The 21,989-nt window shown below is 34.2% G+C and overlaps 1 protein-coding gene across 1 annotated transcript in view; it reads right to left on the bottom strand.

The window, feature by feature from the left end:
* The window catches only part of LOC142344958 (piezo-type mechanosensitive ion channel component 2-like), a 107,132-nt gene that overhangs the window by 31,167 nt on the left and 53,976 nt on the right, over positions 1-21,989 (bottom strand). The window contains exons 11-17 of the mRNA XM_075397042.1: positions 21,552-21,890; positions 17,266-17,388; positions 13,806-13,972; positions 12,930-13,192; positions 12,320-12,575; positions 11,657-11,845; positions 10,670-10,900 (exon numbers count right to left, since the gene is read on the bottom strand). Coding sequence (XP_075253157.1) covers positions 10,670-10,900; positions 11,657-11,845; positions 12,320-12,575; positions 12,930-13,192; positions 13,806-13,972; positions 17,266-17,388; positions 21,552-21,890 — 1,568 coding nt within the window. The remainder of the gene's footprint in view (positions 1-10,669; positions 10,901-11,656; positions 11,846-12,319; positions 12,576-12,929; positions 13,193-13,805; positions 13,973-17,265; positions 17,389-21,551; positions 21,891-21,989) is intronic.

Raw genomic sequence — 21,989 nt, 5'->3', positions numbered from 1 at the left:
ACAAAAAAACGACAAGAGCAGGCAAAAACTAAAAATTTGCACAAAAAATTTGCACAAAAAATTATGCACGAAAACGATCTCCCCCCAATCAATTAAATATTAAGGTGATCACTGAAACCAAAAATCTTCGTTTGCATTTTTGCAGTTTACAACCTTTGTAAGTCAATTGACGCCCATTAATGTGATACTGTGAAAAGAAAACAAAAACCTACAAAAAAGGGGCAAATATGCAAAATCATGAAAATTGGTTTTATGAAAACTGGTTGTTCCAAGAATAAAGACCAGTTGAGGAAAACAAAAACGTAATGAAGAGTAAATTGTATTAAATAGATAAATGATGTGAATTGTATATAGAGAGGCTTAGCTACAATTTAACACAAATGAAATTGGCAGATCTCAAAAATCTATCTCTTTTATTTTCAAAATTCATATCTCTAACAATTATTTTCAAAATTCATAGCCAGCAAAAGCTTTCAACTAATAGAGTAGACAGTTTGTATTGCAACTACTCAGAAAACTAATTGCGACTGTTATTAATGAGAGTAAATCATAAGACTATAAAATAACATTAAATACAATCTGAACTAATAAGTTTCACCAACAACTTTACAAAACCACAGTTTTGAAGCTATTAAATTTATAATTTATTAACCGCGAGAATTTGACATCTTCTTTTGCGTCTCTTTTGATCATCATAACGTCTTTTTGTAAAACGACTATCACAAAATGACAAAAAGAACCACAAAAACTGAAAAGTATCTACACACAATTCTTCTGATACAAATTGTCTAAGCCCTGAAGACATCATTTAAAAAGTTTAAACAACAGAAAAATTATTGTTTGATTCAACAACACATTGAAAAGGGCTCTAAAAAATGAGGCTAAATTACGAAATGATACAACAAAGTAAAATACAGAAAAAAACGCAAACCAGAACAAAGTGATAAGTTGAAGAATGGTATTACCCTTTTTTAGAAATTTAATTCGAATGTCAAAACAACGATTATCTATTTACCGATATCAGTTATTAAGTTATTTTAATTATCTATAGTTGGGCACTGAGACCTTTAATTAAACAATATCTGGCATATGACAACGAAAATTAACAACAACACAGTGCAAAAATAAAAACTCTACCAATTTCTGCAAGAGAACGGTGTCGCAGCCCACCAAACCATATGTTACAAATGAAAATCTTAAAATGACAACAAAAAGAATCACAAAAACTGAAACGTATCTAAACTTTAAACAACAAAAAAATGATTGTCTGATTCAACAAAACATTTAAAAAAGCTCTAAATAATGAAGTTAAGTTACAAAAATGATACAACATTGTATAAAACGAAAAAAAACGCAAACCAGAACAAAAAGAATAAGTTGAAGAACACTATTACTTTTTTATTTAAAAATTTAAACCGAAAGTCAAAACAACCATTAGCTATTTACCGATATCACTTATTAAGTTCATTTGTTTATCTACAGTTGGCCACTGAGACCTTTAATTACACAATATTTGGCATATGACGGCAAAAATTAACAATAAATAACGGGCGAAAATATAAAACTCTACCAATTTCTGCAAGAGAACGGTGTCGCAGCCCTTCAATCCATATGCTACGAAAACAAAAAACATGTTCAGTTTCAAATGGTGTAAGGTTTTATTGAGTTAGAATGTTGAATAATGTTACAATTTACAAAAGAAACATAAACAACATAAAAAATGGGAAATTAAGCACGAAAACAGGAAATTTTTGTATGAAAACTCGTACTACAAAAAGCAAGAAAACCTTCTGCTAAAATAATCGGCCTCAAAATTAGTTTGTACTCTATACGGAGGAAAGATTGACCAGTACTTACTGAGAATAAACAAAATGTTGACTAAAATAATATAAAATACTGACAAGTTCAAAAAATCACAGAAATTTCTTTAAAGCAAACACATTCAATAACATAAGAGACATTAGGTTCAACAACCGAATGAATAGAAACATTTCGTTTGCACCTCTTACAGAAGAAATTTAGATCTTTGAGTGGCTAAAATCAAAAATCAGACTGCCAAAAGAATAACAATTGAAGGCAAAAGACAAGAATTCAGTTAATTTTTACTAAAGCTCCTCCTCAAAGCCATAAAAACACTTTGGTTCTCTGAAAATAAATTGTATCTACATTTGACCTCAAATTTACGTAATTTGGAGCTGTCATTAACGGAGCCATGAAAAAAAATTGTCAGTAATCAACATTAAAAAAATAAAGGCAAAATATTTTGAAAAAAGGCAGCATCAAAAAAAAACATAAAGTCTCTGATTCCAAGAATACATGATATTGTTGAACCTCGGATTTTGTCGCGCGCCCAGCAAACTGACCAGGTGTTCCACGTGTTTTTGAATTAAACCTATTGTTGCGTGGACTTCTCCAAATTTTTTTAATAAAAGAACGATGCATTTTGTATAATTATAGAGTTAAATCTTCAAAAAAACCAGAAAAGTTTAAATTCCAGAAGGCTTTCATACGGCGCCTAATTGCATATAGCGCTCTTTTTGAGATTATGAAGTCTTTTTTAAGGTTTCTAGGTCATTAAGTCTGGCAAATTTTATCAAAATGGACCAAAAAGCATATTTTGTGCCATTTTTGATTTAAAAAAGTTTGAAATTTGAAAATTTTATCAAAAATATTAGCCAAAAAGAACTTCAATCAAACAATTCAGCCAGGCTCCTCTATCTCCAACGGTAACAACAGCACTCTGCCGTTAGAAATTTTAACTTATTTTGAACTACATCAGCGAAATTGTGCCAAATTTTAGCAAAAATTACTGAAAATGTGAACAAAAACAGTCAAATGTTCACAAAATTTTAAACCTCGATAGCTCCCTGTAAAAATACGAAAATCAAAAAAATCTTTTGAATTCCGTATTCTAAGCTGGACGGGCTTTTCAATGATACCACTCTCAATTCTGTACGATGAATATATCGATCGGCCAAAATTGACTGAACAAAAAAACCCAGTTGAGTATATAGTTCCTCCTCCCCACCTAAGTGGGGGTCGGAACAAAAATTAATCGGCATGCTCTAAGGAACTTCGATAGTTAAATGCATTAACTTAATACCAAATTATTAAGTCCCAGTGCCCGGGCGTTATCGGTTAAGGCCGTTTCATTTGATTTCGCTTTTTTTGATCTTGACCGTATTTGCGTAGTTTGCTGCTTGATTTCTGAATTCCATTCAGTTGAAACAGTGAGTAAGGTAAATCAAAAGCTAAGCATGAACGTCGTGACTTATGTATCACAACAAAAAAATTAAATGAACATTAAAAAATAGCAGGACACGTCTTGAACAAAAATTCAAAACATTTTCAATGATTAAACAAACAAGTGACGTACAAAAAATGACAAGGAATTGATTCGAAAAAAACATTTAAAAACAATCGAAAATTTTTTAAAAATTCATAAAACCAGAAGCCAATTTGCCGCATGCGAACGAAATCACAATAGAGATAGCAATTTTTGATTCAAACAGCATCTTATCAGTGTACTTTTAAAATCAAAGTGGAAAAATTTCGCGCCGCAAAACCATTTCGGTGCGACCAAAATCAATCAATTCTACAAGTTGACCTCAAAATGCATGAAATAATTTGAAAAGATCTTCAGAAAAATACTGCGCTCCAATACAACCCAAAATCTTTGCAATGTAAAAAGAGAGAGCGCCTAAATAATAGTTTTGAAAACAAAAAAAAAGATACAAAACCGCACAACATTCAAATTGGAATTGCATATCTTCCTCTGGTCATTAACGAAAAAAATTAAATTTTTGTTCTGTTTAAAATTTAAGTAAATTTTAAAACATAGCCGGCAGATTGCCGGAAAATAGCCGCGATAGATGCTCGTGGCCTTTCATGAATTGAAACAACTAAAGAAATAAGATAGAAAGATCGACCACCAGTCCTTTAAAAGACCACTAGACTTTTTGGGTAAGATTCGGACTGTCAAATTTATGACACATAAAGTCTGTAAGGAAAAACCCTAAAAGAGCTTTTTCAAAATTGATATTCGGAATCGAAAACTAGGGAAGAATTAGGGCATATAAGTTTGGTACTACTAAGATGCACAGTATTGATCTTTAACTAGTAAATGTTCATAAAATTTAAAGTTCCATAAGTGAGTTCAGAAATCATTTGTGTGTAGGTAAGTCACGCAATTGACCTAAAGCAAAAATGACGTTACGTACACAAATTTTAACTGCAAAGCAGTAGAAGTCACTGAAGTCGTTGAAAAAGGCAATTCCAAGAAGTCAGGTCGTAAGAATCATCGATGGAGACGACGAATTAAAAAACATAGCAGGACAATTCCTGAAATACAATTCAAAGAATTGAATGAAAACCTCAGACGTTCTCTACCTGACCAGCAAGTCAATTGAACAATGCGAGCCAGAACACATACAAAATCCTCTCAAAAAATTTGAGAAACTAAAAGAATCAAAACTAAACAAAATATACTCATTGCTAAAACTCGAAGCTTTTAAACCTAAGGCAAAATTTTTCCAACATAAACATACTTATTTCAAAAGTATGTTCAAAATCAATTTTTCTGTCTGAAATCGGTCCAGTATTATATCTGCAAGACCTGAAAAATATTCATTGGCCCTTGAAGATCGATTGACTCGAAAAAGACAAAAAAAAATTAGGAAAAGAAATCAATAGCAAATTATCAGAAAATGTTGCTAAAAATTGTGATAAAATATTTTCAGATTCATTTCTGTGTCTCTAGAGGCTACCCAGAAACCCAATTCCAAGCTTTAAAAAACTCATTGGCTCATAGATCGATAGGTAATAACTTTTAGAAAAAAAATTCAAACTTCAAAAAATAGAAACTCGTTCTAATAAAATATTGAAAGCCATTCAATTGCCCCTAGTAACTATTTAATAACATACTATCAAACACTGGATGAGTTTACCTGTCTACTGAGACACGAAAAAATATAAAATACAAATGTTTTGAAAAAACTCGAAAAAATTGCAAATTTTATCAAAAAACTTCCAAATGTCGACAGCTTAGATTGTTGAAAACAAATCCATCGAAACTAAACACCATGGAGTAACTTTTTACCAGAACGTGGAATAGATTTTCTCGCACTTGAGAACAGACGAAAATCAGAAACTGCCAAAATTTTAGAAAACCTTAAAAAAATTTGCAGATTTTATCCAAAAAATGCTAAACTTCGAGACATTAAAATGTTAAAAACCCTTCCATTGTTACAAGAAACTATGAAGTGCCCTATTAACAAATCTTAAAGGAGACTGCCTGGTCCTTGAAGCTGGAAAAACAGAAAAAAATGACGAAAATTTTCAAAAACCTGAAACAAATGCGAATTTTGTCAAAAAAATTGCTAAAATTCGTGATATTCAAAAGTTGAAACCTAATCCATGTCAATTAAAAACTTTTCAGTAACTTATTATACAACCCCTAATGAGCTTTTCTGGCCCCTGGGACTTGAATAATTACAAAAATTGTCAAAAAATATGAAAAAATTGCAAGGTTTGTCAAAAAATGCTAAAATTCATGATGGCAAAAAGTTGAAAACCATTCAATTACCACTAGAAACTATCCAGCAATCTATCTTCAAACTCTTTAACAACCTCTAGAGGAAATTTCTTGGCACCTAGGGCTAATAAACTCAAAAAAATGACAAAAAATTTCAAAAAACCTGAAAAAAATTGCAAAAATTAGTATCCTTTTGCGAGTTCGTGTTTGTATTACCAAAACTTATAGCTCATAAAATGGTCATTGCAAGCAATTTTGTGTCGCAAAGGACCTTAATCAACTTTTAAAAACTTCAACTTAAGACTAATCAAACAAAAAACTCAAAAAAATCACGAAAGAAACATGAAAAATTGCATCATTTTGAGCCCAAAAAATCCTAAAAATGGCCTTTCAACCTTAAGTTAAGGCCATCCCAGCAGCTGCACCACTATTAGCACTTGCAGGACAACTAAAGCCCACTTTGGGCCTCTAATGAAACTTAATGCCCGCTGGGCTTTACCTGTTTATCCCGTTTTGAACGATCAAATTCATTGAAAAATGTGTGAACACATCTTAAAAAAAAACACAGCGCACCAAAACAATTCAAATTCTTTGAATTGTAAAACAACCACGATGTCCCCAATAATAGCCGCTATCGCTTCGCGGCTATTAATAAATTTAAACAAATTTTAAACATTGCTCTGTTGGGTGGGTGAATAGTGCCTTAGCTGAGAGAGAGAGAGAGAGAGAGAGAGAGACCACATTTGGCCAATTTTGTGTATAAGGAGACGTATATGTCAACCTTAACAGTTAGGGTAGACCATTGGTCGACCCAAATTGGTTGAGTGGGCACTGTTTCTCAATGTGTTTCTCAATGGAGATAAGCAATTGTTCAAATCAGATCAAACTTGATATGGAAGCTACCCTATATAAGTGAAGTCCTAAACAACACGAGTTGTTTAGCTTAGATTGTCTACAGAAAGTATGGTTTTTCCCTGTTTTCAAGCTCAATTAGCAAAAAATGCTTTCCTATTACAATAGAGTTTAAATCATTAACAGTCCCAAGTTCGGCTTCTTTAGGAAAAGATAAGAAATGTCTCTGTGTCTTGAATGTAACAAGGAGGCTCGGTAATGTGCGTACGCACATAATGTTCCGACCCTACTCATCCACATTCTTGACTTAATTGGCTACCAAATGATGAAGAGATAGAAAACTTTCAAATACATACACATCGTTCAATAAACATCCAATGAAATACAATAATGCCACGCTAGAGCGCCGATGAAAGTTGTTGATAATAAGACTACTAGAAAGAACAATAATGAAAACCAAACAACAAACATTATTTACGACCAAAACTCGATATCTATAATAAAAAAATCATAAAATCAAACTTGCATCAGATAAAAACCAAAACATAATAATTTAACCTATACTACATTAGAAAAGATATGAGACCTGTCTCCAATGCGACCGGTTAACGGGTCGATAAAGAGCAAATAGGTGCGAAGTTCAAACATACTTTTTCACTTTTGAAAATAATTAATTTCACGGTTATAAATGTAGTTAGATATCAACTGAAAGCACTAAAACGTTCATTTACATCTACATTGGAAGCATTGAAAGCAATTGAGACCTGTCATTAGCCAATGTCCGATTAAGAAAAATTTCAGAGCCAATAGGATCAACGATTATTGTGATAATTTAAAAATAAACCAAAAATCCTCTGAAATTTTTAAATATATAAAAATCTAACATTTTATGAAATCTCGTAGCAACAGTATTAACAAAGCCGAGAAACAAATTTGTGAAACTAAAACCGCTATAAAAATTAAGCTATAGCTCACTGGAAACGGGTTGTGATCTGTTTACAGGGACTGATCAACAAATTGAACGAAAAACTAATTTAAAAAGAAGCTCAAAAACCCATATTTATACATGACACTGTTCAAGGCACTATTATTATAAGATGTTACCTGCAAGAACTCTAACGCATCCTTTTAGTTTCATCTTTACGTAAACAAGGCTTCCTTATACAACGGATTACTTAGACATGACAACAAGAAGAAACTCAAAAAATTTGAACAGTATAGAAATCTCGAAAACTTTTTATGAAACTAAATGGTGAAAGCAATCAGTCACAACCTATAACCAAGCGCGAAAAATTGTTTGCATCAACAAAATTAATTGAGACTTCTAATGAGTGAGATTGAGTTATGTGGTGACAAAAATAAAAGCAAAAATGATACAGTTGAAAAAAAAAACCTTTTTTTTTTTTAAATTTAAGCTAAAAGTCATTAAAACAAACAGCTATAAATTGAAATATTTAAATAGGTTGGTTTATACGTCTTGGGGAAGCAATTAATATCTATCGCTATCGGGCATATGGCGCACAACAACGAAAAGAAAGACAAACATAGGCAAAATAAAAAACCCACAGTATTGCGAGATAACTGTGTCTCCGCCTAAAAAGCATAAACTGATAAACAAAAACAATTAGCAGATCAAGAAACGTCTTTTTCCAACGTTGTGTATATTTCCTAAAAAATCTGCCTTAAATTGATTCGTCAATAATATGATATTTTGACAAGGAAACAAAATGAACATAAAATATGCAATTATGAACAAAAATAAAAGAAAAGCTGAAAACGCGTGGTATCAAAATATAGAAACAATTAGTTGAATATAAAGCCGTTACCAACATTACTTTGTAACTCAAAGCAAGTTAGTTTCCGCTTCTTTTTACTGAGTGTACGCTCCAAGTTGAGAGAAATAAGAATAAATAGTGGCAAAGTTCAAAAATCCACCGATATTTTCTCAAAACAAATATATTCAAAGTCATATCAGACATTAGATAACAACAGAAAAAATGTCTAGGTTCAAGTATACTTCCTAAAAGCGAAATGGATCTTTGATTGGGGACACTTTCCTTGGGCTACAAAAAGTATAAGAAATGAAAGAAAAACGAAAGAAGTCCATAAAAATTTTACAAAAACAATTTCTCAGAGCCATAAAACGCATGAGCTTAACTTTGAAGTCAGAATACAATCTCGTTGGGTCTCGTTTTTTTTAAATAATCTCTGTCATTAATTAAGCCCTCATTTGGAATTATTTTCCGCAATTTACCTAAAAAACATTTACATGGCGGATATCAAAAAACATTTACATGGCGGATAAAAAACATTTACATGGCGGAATCTTTTAAAAGTTTAAATCTAAAGAATTTTCACCATAAGGATCCATAGTGAGATCAAGATCTGCCCAGATGTTGCTGCGCGTCTAACACAACTCTCAATGGTTGAAATGGTTACAAAATAGATCATTTCTATACAAAATTTTACGGTTTGCCAAAAATATATAATGCATTATGTATAATTATCGAAATTAAATTTGCAAAAAATTGGCAAAATTATAATTCCAGTAGACTCTTAAAGCCAGCAAGAGTATAACGAAATCTTTTTTGAGCTAAGAAGAATCTGGCCAAAATTTTAAGGTTTCTACGTTCAGCAAATTTAAAGCAAGTGGGCTAAAAAAGCAAATTTGGTCCCATTTTTGACGAAAAAAGTCTGATTTTTGAAAAATTTAAATTGAATTCTAGCCAAAAAACTGGTATCGAACAATTCAAAAACCCTCCTCTATCTTTAGAGAGAAAATCTATAACACTACAGTTAACAATTTTAACATATTTCAGCAAAATTGACGAAAATTTGGTCAAAATTGGCGAAAATTTGGTCAAAATGAGAATAAAAACAGATGAAATACGTCTAATATTCACAGAATTTTAAACTTCGATAACTCCCTATAAAAAGCAAAAAATAAAAAATCTTTTTAATTCCAAATTCTACGCTGGACGGGCTTTCTAATGATACCACTCACAATTCTCTACGATGAATATGTCGATCGGCCAAAATTGACTGAACAAAAAAAAACCCATTTGAGTATATAGTTCCTCCCCCCTCTCAAGAGGGGTCGGAACAATAATTATCTAGTTCTTACAAATAGTCTTATTTAATCGGTTTGAGGAGTTGCTTAAATCAGAACAAGCTTATTTTAAAACTGACACTAAATAATTCAGATATTAAAAGAACACTATTAAAATAGATTTTCGTGAAAATGGGTTACAAAACTAATAAGGAGACCAAACATTGTAAATACCCGAATACTATCCAGCCACAGCACTCAACAGGATAGGATGTTTGTTTGATTGTTGTTTTATGTAATTATAATGTTGGGTTGTCTCGTTATGTTCATTCATTTATCTTTCACAGGCATTGTTAAATTTGCACTTTTAAGGAGATGTTAGGCCTAGGGAATGTCATTGATAACTGCGTTGAGCAACAATCCTATTTTGAATAATCACTTGCTCTCATTTCAATATGTTTCGTGTGTAATTGGTTCTTTAATTTGTATCTATGGAGGCTTAAAACACTCACGTGCACATTTTAAAATGCCGAAAGTCTGCAGTGCCAGAAGTCAAAATGCCAGAAGTTGCTACTTAGCCAGAAGTTGAATTTCGGTGACTTTCGCCATTTTAAAACGTGCGCGTTTCGTGTTTTAAGCATAGTTAAGTGACTCTGCAGAAGTCACTTCGAAATTCTGACTTAATATCTCGAATCGCTTCGCGGTTCTCGATAAACGCCAGAAGTTCTCAGTGACTTCAAGCAGAGTCACTTAACCATTACTTAGAATTCACGCCTCAGCACCCCTCAATTTGACAAATTGCACAATTTGCTTGATAAAAAGACTCTTGAAAAGACTGGGTCAACTATTTTAGCTATGGAAAGTTTGTAGGTGGACTTATGAAAAGAGTAGCGGTTGACCATATTTGAGTACAACTGTTCATCGACCATATTTGTATATCAAGAGGTCGTAGACCAACTAATGAGAAGAGAAGACCATTTGTGATCTTACGAAAACATTTTGAGCCGACCGTTACTATCCTAGCCGACGATATAATTACAGGCGGAAAGTTAACTGTCACCTGGACTTTATTAGTAACTTTACATAATCGACTTCTCAATCATGGAAGTGCAAAACCTCTCAATTAATGTTTATAGCACATATAAACGTGCAATGTAACATCACATAACTGGGGCATCAATGTAAGATTTCCTATAAAATTCAGAGACATTTTTTGAACCATTTGAAAAGTGTACCGGTTGGCGCATGTCAATCGAAGAAGGCACAGTATCTGTCATTCCCCCCACAGGCTGGGGTGTCTGGCTGGTGTGATTAGGAGCAGGAGAACCCATAGGTGGGGGAGGGGGAGCGTAGGGTGAGCGTGTGATGGCAGCGATGGATGTGTTGATCACATTGGTGGGTGTGGGGTCATTGGTGCCTTGCTTCAATATCAAAGGACTGTTCTCATCTCGCCACAGACCGTGCATCTGAAACAAATGAACGCATTAAACTTTTCAAAGCTCTTTTTGTGTATAATGTTAAAACTAAGAAAACGCCGAAAACTATATCCAAACTTGGATTGGAGTAACATTGTCACGATAAAATTTCTCATTAAAAATGAAATTAGTGAAAAAGAAGATCACTTAAAGTTTTCTGTAAGTTCTGGTTGCAAAACTAAAAGCTGATGAAATTGAACTAAAATTAACAAAACTTTGCGATTTGACAATTCGAACAAAGTTACTTATCTTAACCAATGAAGATGGATTAAGAATTGGCCACAAAAGCAGCAAGAAAGGAAAAGAAGAATTTGTTACAGAGACACAAATAAATACTGATACCGTCGCCACAATAAAAAGTTTGTTTTTCAATTTTTTTTTCTTTTTTAATTAACATTACAAGCATGTTTTCTCAAAATTAAGTTGAAAAATTAACAGGTTGTGATAGTTCGGATGGTGACAGATCGGATGTTCGGTTATGATAGGTTCATATCAAGTCCTACAGGCCGCTGAGTCATGGGCAAATGATTATTTTATTTAGTAATATTACCAAGTAAATAAAAGTTTAAAATAGGGGTGATAGAAGGGGTGAAATAATCGGGTTGGAATAATCTGGGTCACATTATAGGGGGTTTAAATTATCAATCGGGTGAAATTATAGGGTGTGAAACAATCTGGGTAAACTGATGGTGGGTTACAAAATTGTGATGAAAAAGGGGAAAAATCGGGACACCTGTAAATCCATACCTTAAGAATGGATCTGTGGAAGAATAGTGCGAGAAGGAGTGCGAGGTCACAGTGTGCATAGTTGTCCTTCTTCTCAATGCCAAGGATCCTGGGCCACCAGAAGGGGTCCTCTAGGTTGGCCAGGGCCACATCTTCACTATTCCAGGTGTAGAACTGGAACTGGAACAGGTACTTGATCACCACCACCAGCTGAAACATGACCCAATTATACCCTCTCATACGTCACGACAATAACTACAATTGCACGGGTCGGCGTGTGCAAGTTGAATTCCCAGACCAAAATTCTATATATGTTCAGACCAAAATTAAAGCGCAAGGATATTTCGTGCCTTCAAAATTACATGAAAATTACAGTTTAAAATTTAAGATTTTTATTTAAAACTGTTTAAAGAATTTATTGTTTTAGAGACGTTTCACACGATTGACGTTTATATCAATGGTTCGGGACTGAAATGAACAAAACTGAACCAAAATGAAAGAAACTTGACCGGGTTGTAATTGTTACTACTTCAAATTTACCACTATAATGATTTAAGCTTAAAAAGAACTGTTTCTTCCCCCCAAATATATGCAAATAATATGCACCACTAAGCTGCGCGGGGGGGGGGGGGCACAAACGGAAAACATTCTTTTTTCCTTTTTTGATTACAGGTATTTTCATACCTCGGTGTACGTGATAGCAGTGACCCAGAACCTCTTGGTAGGTCGAGGCACAGACAGCATTGCCCAGAGGAACACCATGATAGGCAGGGGCATGGCTAGGATGGAGGCAGATATCAACTGGTTTAGGATGATAATTGCGTAGCAGATTAGTTCACTGTGGGCTATTGTGGCATAGTAGCAGGCAAACACTAGTTTCTTCAATCGGGAGGCATTCTGAAGGTTGCGACCCAAGTCGAATTCCGAGAACTCCTCAGCTCTGAAAAATAGGTTTCGGTTAATTATAACTCACAAACTAGTTTAGTCGAACTACATTTACCGGAAACTATCAGAAAAAGAAAAGCCCCATTTTACAAAAAGTAGTAATCTTAAAAATTCGGTTTATATTTTAATTAATCCAAAAATAGCATTAATTAGGTGAAATATTTGATCATAATCAGAACTTTGTTGCTGCTAACAAAAATTGCAAACCATTACTATATTACTTTCCCATTAACCAGGTAGTTTTCCACTGAATCAGACAGTTAAAACAGTAACTACAAAATTCAGCACTGAATCATAGCATAATCAGAATGTTCAGAGAAAATACATGAGATAGCAATACTGGACATACGTGTCAGATTGGACTGGTTCATTGCTGGCAGTGTATGTCATGTACAAGCCTCGTCTCGCTGGATTCCTGATCTGGTGCGTATGTTGCGATAGTGGTTCGAAGACGGAAGCCGAAAGAGACTCCGAGTACTGGGCCGAAGAACTCATCTGTGGCACTATCAACTGGTTGCTAGGGATGCTATTGTTTACAGCTGTTGTTTTGACCCTGGTAGATGATTCAGTACTGCTTCTGGGGTCAATTGGCGATTGGGCACAACTCATTTGCTAAAAATTTCCCCTCATATGTCCAATAAAACCCCTGGCGCACCTCTTCAGTTTTCCTTATTAAATTATGAAACTTGGGCTTATATTTTATAGGCACTCTATAATTTCTCCATAATTTTCAATTGCTCCCCCAAGTAATGGTTACGTGACTCTGCTTGAAGTCTCTGAGAACTTCTGACGTTTATCGAGAACCGAGAAGCGTTCCAAGATATTAAGTCAGAATTTCGACGTGACTTCTGCAGAGTCACGTAACCATGCTTAAAACACAAAACGCGCACATTTTAAATAGACGAAACTCAACGGAAGTTAACTTCTGGCTAAGCAGCCACTTCTGGCATTTTAACCTCTGGCACTGCAGACTTTCGGCATTTTCAAATGTGCACGTGAGTGTTTGAATATTCTATAACTTTGAGCAGGAATGAATAGTGGTATGTAATTTTTGCCGGGAAATGTTTTGCCGTTTGGAACTTTTGGAGACTGTTTTGTCCGGACACATATGGTATGTGTCAATTGCAAACTAATTGTAAATTTATATCCAAATTAAAGTTTTTTTTGTATTTTGTCAGGGAATATTTTTTCTACTTTCTAGTAAAAAAATCGCTTCGCTCCTTACTATAAAAGATTTCTCCCTCGTTCGTTTCCGTTCACTCTTTAGAATGTAGGCCACATATCTGTAGTCTTTGGAGAGGGAAAAGAGCCCATCCAGGAAATTATCGATGCTTTTCAGGAAAATAATTGACATCAGTCGACCCCAGTTGAACATGGCTTTCGACACTGACTCTAAACATCAACAGCCAATCAGGTTTAATTGAGGTCTTAACATGAACCAATCAGGTTCGAGATCTGAGGTCTGACCAGTCAGCCAATCAGAAATAAGCATTAATCTAAAATGGGCAAACGGAATGGTCGTTTTATATGTTTCTCGGGTAGGGTTCAATCTGATACTAAAAATCTCAACTGAAGAGAAAGCAATCTACTGTTTTTGTGGACGTTGACTAAATCGTAATACTATTATCAAATTCGGATCGATATAGAAAGTAGAAAAGCAACATATACAAAACATACGCAACACATATATAGAAAATTGATTCATTTGTGATATCTGAAAAGTATCAAACTTAACAATGGTGATCTGAAACTATTCTGAAAGATGATAGTAAACATGAATAAACAACATTGTTTACAAACAAGCTAGAAGTATGAAAAGAGAAAGTAAAACAAGATCGGACACATGAACAACTCATGATTGGTAGGTTAATTAATTGTTAGTTTTGGTTTGACAAAAGGTGAGAATATAAGAGTCATGTTGACAGAAAGTGGCCCTCAGGAACGAGGGGGGGGGGGGGAGTAATCGAAAAGTATAAAAGTATGGGCTAGACTACCCTGAACAGTTATACAACAGTAATATTTCAAGATGTCGCTCTTGAAATTGTTGATTATCACATTGGCTTCTAGAAAGTGCCCCTATTCCCTACCTAGGGAACTGCAAAAAAATTTAAGCAAAAATTATTACTTTAATTTTTGCTCCTGTGTCTCGAGTTTCCGATGTAAAATGTGAAAATGTGTTTTCTCTTTAAATAATTCAACCAAAAAGATGACTTCAAAATCAATTGCTTAAGTTCTGCAAAGTTTTAAGCCATCTTATACCAACTAAAAATTCTTTTTAGTTGGTATCTAAGATGGCTTAAAGCTTTGCAGAACTTAAGCAATTGATTTTGAAGTCATCTTTGTGGTTGAATTATTTAAAGATAAAACAAATTTTACATCGGAAACTCGAGAGACGAAAGAAATTTTATTTTGTACTATTTGTCACAGCGGAAACAGCGACAGCCACATTTGTGCATAATAGTTATTTGTGCAAAATTTAATATTTTGTGAGAAAAAAGCGAATGAGGGAAACTTTTTTCTTTTTTATTCACCTCAGAAGCATTTAAAATCAACTTTTTAGCAACTGAAACATAAAATACAATCTCTGCGAACTCACACAAAAAATTGGCCTTTTTGAATTTACTATATGTGAAAAAATTGCCTTTTTTGAATTTTTGGAAAAAAAGTGAAAAGCATTTCGAAAAAATCAAAAATTTTGAGTTTTGAATAGCTTTGTTGAGACATGACAGTCTCAGGAATCTATTAAGTGTGATAATTAGTGAAGCCATCAAGCATTGAATAATAAATTTTAAAAAACTATTCAGTTTATTGTTTATATTTTATGTTCTGATGCTGCGACCTCGAAGTTTTTTTCCTGCTCTAAGTGGGTATTTTTGAAAAATCTTTTTAAGAATAAAAGTTTTCCCAAACGCTGCCTTTTGAAATTTTTGTCAAAACTTGAGCAATGAGCGTCTGGATGCAAAATTGCTAAGATGTAACAAAAGTTGAAACAGTTTTTCTATTGCAGCTTTGCTTTTCCACTAGTTTATGGCCCGATCAAAAACGCTGTCAATCTGGCTTTTGTTATTTTTGCAAAATATGTTTTTTCACTCTTTTAAAAAAATTAGGTGTTTTAAGTTTAATTTCTGTGTTACTACTTTTTAGCGCGGTGAATATTTCAAGTGAGTTGATAGAGTGGCTAGCCTGGCTGACTATTTTAAAAAACTTGCCTGCCAGAATTTGCAAAAACTTTTGCTATGTGCGTTTTGCTCCCATACGAGTACAAAAAGTAAATTTTTCTCTCCTCAAAACGTCTGCCTTAAAAAATTTTGGTATCTGGCGGTTGGGTTTTGAGATAATCGTAGCAAAATCAACTTGTAAGTAATTTGGCGGAAAATTAAAAAAGGCCAAAAAAGTTGGAGGAGTTTGACAGCTATTGCTTTGTGTTTAATCACTATTCTATGAGATAACCTCAAAAAATTGATATTTCAAGCAAAAAAATGAAGAAATTTGGTCCCTAATCGCGGTCTTTTAAAGAGAGAGTGGGAAGAGCAGGAAACAGTTTTAGCTTCTACAAGTAGTCAGTGAATTTCTGTATTCCTAATGCAAGCATTTGGGCTACTACCAAGATTTTTCACTTGTTGTGGAAAACCAGAAGTCATTCAGAGAAAATGAGTAGCTATTGCAGAGTTTTACTAAAGTGTAGCCATTGAATCATGGCGTCGTTACTATCTGGTGTTAACTTTGTTTTTTGTCGGATCTATTCTGTTTTGGCCCCCAGTGTTTTTACGCCCCACAAATGATGTTGTTATATAACACGTAGCTATGTAAGAATATAGCACATGCACCTGGGGGGCTTAAAAGATGTAAACCCACTAAGCTGGGGGGGGGGGGGCAAAACAGAATAGATCCTTTTTGGCTATCGTTAGTGGGTTGTTTCGGGGACCAATTGCCAAGATCGTGCTCTTAACAGCACTAATCATAGTCATGTAATATGAACGCATCCAGTTTCCTCAAGGGTTCGACTATAGTGTGGACTAGGATGTTCAATGATCCATTTTGCCTTAATTTTAATTGATGTTGCGAGAGCGGATCTATTATGTCCCCCCCCCCAGTGTTTTTATGACCCCCAGTTACAAACTATATGTTGCTATTTAGCACGTTACTTTGTAAGAAAATAGGGATCTATTCTGTTTTGCCCCCCCCCCCCCCCCCCTCAGCTTAGTGAGCATAATTTTTTTGATACCCAGGAGCACGTGCTATTTTCTTACATAGTAACGTAATCACATAATTTGTAACTGGGGGCTTAAAACAGAATAGATCCGAAAATAGCACGTGCGCCTGGGGGTCATAAAAGATTTATGCTCACTAAGTTGGTGGGGGGGGGGGGGACAGAATAGATCCGCGAGAGCAATAAAAGAATCAAAAAGAATCGAAAAGGCACACGTGACATATTAATCCATAAATCCGTAAACATGACCCAAATATGACATTAAAACAGAATTTGCATGGGTGGCATTAAGCTGATGAAAAGAATCTGGTTAGAAATGAGGCAAATTATGGTTATTAAAATAGGCAAATTAATGGTATCAGCTTTTTCGGACTTGTTTAAAGCCAATTATGACAGCAAATTTCCCGTGTTACCCTCTCGATCTGTCGTTGATCACGTGACAAGGGCCTTGGTTGTCTTTCATGTATTTTCTCACCTGTTCGCCTGAATTGTTGTTGTTGTTGTTGATTTTTATTAGTGGGGGGTATGCTGTTAGTTTGTTGGTAAGTGTTGTTGCTGTCTGGAACCAAAAGGACAAGCGGTTCCTTGTTGATATCATCTGACAAAACACCAACAGCTACACTCAAGTTCAAATTTATCCACTTAAACTCACCTTGAAATGATGTATCATGCAATAACTTATTTCGCCGCCATATTAACACGTTCTACATTTCTGAACTAAACCGACATTTGTACATTTTTAATGAACAATTACAGAACAACCGATACTTTCACGGAATATTTTCCGTTCGTCCCCCCCCCCCCCGGAGTACTTTATACAACCCCCAGTTACAGAGTACGTGCTACTACATAGTAATTCATTATGTAAAACTTTGACACGTTCGTCTGGGGGGTGCAAATAATATGCACCCGCTAAGCTGGGGGGGGGGGGGGGGGGACAAAAACGGAAAAGATCTCTTTCACGATACGAGGGGTTGAAAAAGAAACCGGTCTTTTTCATATTACCTATTTTATATACCCCACTCAAACGATATTGTAGCTCCCCTATGTTATATTTTCGGTATGGGGTTATATGTTATATGCCCACACCACCATGTTTCTGTATTTGTTGGGGAAGGGGAGGAGGGGAGGTATAATGGGAAATACCTGTAAAAAACCACTCAGCCCACAACAATAGATTAAAAAATGACGGAATGTCTGTGATTTGAAGGGTATGAGAAATCAATGAGAAAAGTACACATTAAGTGAAAATGACAATTCGATGTAACGGTTGGAGTCAGAAATCCACCAATGAGAATTAAAATTGAAATGATTTCAGGGATGAAATAAAACATAAGCAAAAGTCAATCACACGTTATGAAAATAGCGTGCTCGGGAAACCTACCTGGACAGCAAAAGTAATGATTAATTTGTTTTTTGTTTTTTTTTTGAAATTTATTTTGCAAAGTTTTTCTGAAAAATTTAATTCTGCTGCAGCTTTTTCCACCCCTTGAATCACACCGAGAATAACTTCAGACCACGAACAGAAATGTTTTTTTTTTAATTTTGTGCAGCTTACCAATTTCAGTTCTATATTTTTAAATAAAATCAAAACTCTAGGAAGTCTGTGAAAAACTTGAAAATGAAACAATGTTTGGTTGAATACAAAATAAAAAGAAGTAGATTGATCCGGGACAGTACACAAAAGATATTCTATGGAATATACGAAATATATGGGCCGACTACTCAAAATTTCTTCATCATTAAACCAATCAAATTTGAAGTGAAGTAAGTTCACTAAACATTCTTGTCTCAGTATATATCGAGAAAAAATGATTGCAGATTGCAAAAAATTGAAACAAAAGATCCTAGAGTACTGACTATGTGTTTGCAAAATTAAACTTTTGAAAATTTTTCAATTCCGAACAACACGATAATTTCCAACTGTACCCCAATGTTTGCAATAACTTTTTCAGAGATGTAAAAAAATCAAACAATCTAAAAATCCATTGAAAAGTCAAGATAACAAAACCTATAGTAAAAATATCTTTAGATTTTGACGCACCAAAAAATGAAAAACCATTGTGAGATAAGCATAATAGGTGACTGTATGAATAAAAGACTGGAAAATGAAAGAAACCTATTTTTAAATGTTCTTTATAAAACAAAAGCTTTTGGAATTAGAAGAAAAACAGCAAATTAACCACCAACATTTTGGAGGCTTCCCAAAATCCAAAATATCTCTATGTTTTATTATAGTCATCAGATGTAGGTTATCTTCTTTTGCATTTCAAAAATGTCCGTGTACATCACTCATCATCATCGTTCATCTTTTTTTGCTCTGGGAGACTGCTCTTAATATATTGTGATGATAAATGCCTGTCTTATTTAGCAATTTTTACAAATTTAAAATTTTATCAACTTACAAAAGTGCACGTTACACTAATAGAGAAAGTCGATTGTGGTACAGAACTAGTATCTTGTTTAATGATTTGGTACTAATTATTGGAAAATTAATGTATATTAAATTATAAATTAGGATCATAAAGGCCTTGGGTCGGATTTTTCTCAGGACACTATATTTCCCAAAAAATCCAATTCAGGATAGAATTTTAAGAAATTAATTGAAGTCGTGAGACTTCGTAAAAGAGTTGCTAAACTCCGTACAATTTGCATCTGAAAAAATCATTTTTTTTCCAATTAAGATGAGCAACCAAAAAATCATCCCAAAGAAATTTTTCAACCTACAGTTCTACCTACTAAGAGTAATCAAACTGCAGAATTGTAAATTATTTTCAAAAAATACTGAGTTTAGAACAAGGTTGATGTACAGTATAATCAGTTTTAAATTTGTAAGTCAGGACATCACCCAAAAAACAAAGCTGGTAGTTTTGGAACAGAAAACAATCCAACAAGCAATTGAGAACTGTCAGATGTTCAAAATCCATAACAGAAAATCCACTTTTAAACGGATGCTGGTTAGGTGTAAATAATAGCGTCCTATTGTAAAATCGTTGATTTAAATTTGCTTGGCCCACCATTCCCTAGTTTTAACTAAATGTCAAATTTGCAATTATTTATAAAGAAATTTGCAAATTTTGTAAAATAATGCATTAATTTTACAAATATTTGCAAACAGGTCTGAATAGTTGCGCCTCTTATAGTTCGCAGTTGGCTTTGTAGGGTGATTTTACCCCACAAATCGTTTACAAGGTGTGCTTTAAACATTTTTCAATTAAATTAGGCAATCTCTGAGAAATGGTTAGGAAAATAACCCGCATTGATAATTCAAGCAGAGCTCGACCGGAACGAACTCGGCCCCTCGTTTGCAAATTTTTGCAAACTTAACATTAATTTGCAAAATTTTGCAAATTTGCCCTTATGAAGTGATAATTTGCAAATTTTTACAAATTTGGCATTATCGAGCGAAAATTTGTAAATCTTTGCAAATTTGGCATTAGTTTTGAGCTAGGGTTTCATCACTGTACACAAGTCGTTTCATCTTTTTGAGCGTTTTTTGGTCTAAATGCTTATAAAGGTGAAATAAAATAACTCAAAGAAGCTCCACTAAGCTATCAATGACCCGTTTTCATGTTACAAGGGCAACGTGCTAAGAGCAAAAAATTTACTTGTACCTACCATTTTTGACAACAGACCAAACGTGTTTACACATAAATTGAAAATAAAACTATACCACTTATCAAAATCTCGACGGATCTGAATTTTCACTCTGATTGAAAATATCGGTTTTAAAAAATCTTACAATTTAAGCCGTTTTGAAGGAAAATACTTTTTTACAAAAACACTTTCAGCATTTAAAAGAAAGAATTGAAAAAATTTCAACTATAGGAAAAGCATGTTGAAAATATTAGCTGTGGCTACCCCATGCGAGACCGAATGGTTATCTAGCAAAACTCTGGCAGAAAATGGATATCTTACTTTATTTTCAAAAAAAATGTCCCATCGTTGAAAACGTTTAAAACAGCGACAAATGTTACTGAAATGAGAAATTTTTCTCATAACACTATTTTCCTATCTGTGCATTGCCATCTTTCCTTAAATGCAAGATAACCATTCAAAATTGACTGGGATTTTCTCAAAATCCAGTTGTACACTGTAAAAAAAATAAGATAACCGTGTAGAATTATTAAAGTAATAATAGTGCATTATAGCATAGCTTATAGTTTTATACGCCCCTCTTTCACTCTTGTATAAGTAACTAAATGCAAGAAAAACAGATGACTGGTGGAGCAGTGGAAGAGAAATGACTTTTAACAAAGAAACCGAGATCCACTGGTGGGCAAAAAATTTTGAGCAAGAGTAAGTTTTTAGTTATTTGTTCGATTACTAAAATTGAGACTAAGATATTTCACTGCAATCATTTTATTTTTTTTGGCCAGTGATTTCTAGACCCGTCGCGGAGTGGCAAGCTGCCGTCCAATTTTTTTAGGTAAACCAAAAGTAAAGAACGAAATACCAGAATTAGCACAAAAAGGATTTATCATTCGATGAAGCAAGGGACGATTCAGAACTGGTTGACTAGCATTTTTTGTAACAATCGCCATAAATGCAGTGAAAAAAAATTGCCAACCTCAAATTAACCCAATTATTACGTCATTTCCCTGTGATTCATTGACCCTGGAAAGTAGGAAAGCTCCTAGATCTGACACAAGGCTGGCAAGAAGCTATCCAGTTGATTCGGTAAATGAAAATTTAGATGATAAATGAATACATTTTCTAGTAAACTTTTTCTCTTGATGAAAAAATAGTGAATGAACTAACCCTCTTCAGCCGCGGCCAACTCGTCCGTTTCCGGAATCGTTGTGGGGAAGGTGGTCGAGGGTGAAATACACCCACCCAAAGCATCTCGACCCAGTCCGTGATCATTATTATCTCCCTCATCATAACACGTGTTATAATCAGAGGTGGGACTTTCTCGTGCGTCCTCTAAAATACTGTCTTCCATGTTGAGACCTGAGTGTCTGTTGATGTTGAGACTTGAAGGTCGAGGGAGTCGTCGGGTGGAATGGTAGTGCTGGTGGGATCCGATTCCACCACTCGTTCCACTTTGCTGGCGGAACAAGTGGATGTTGGGTTCAGGGCGGTACCGAATTGTGTCGTCTGAACAAATTCATACTTTACTAAATTAAACTGTTATATGTACTTGGTAATGGTAACAATTTTTGTTATAATGATGGTTTTTTTGGAGCTAAGTTGGAA

This window comes from Convolutriloba macropyga, chromosome 8 (genome assembly GCF_964194025.1).
Source record: "Convolutriloba macropyga chromosome 8, txConMacr16.3, whole genome shotgun sequence".
Lineage (NCBI taxonomy): Eukaryota > Metazoa > Xenacoelomorpha > Acoela > Convolutidae > Convolutriloba > Convolutriloba macropyga.
This window is presented reverse-complemented; position numbering and strand designations above follow the sequence as displayed.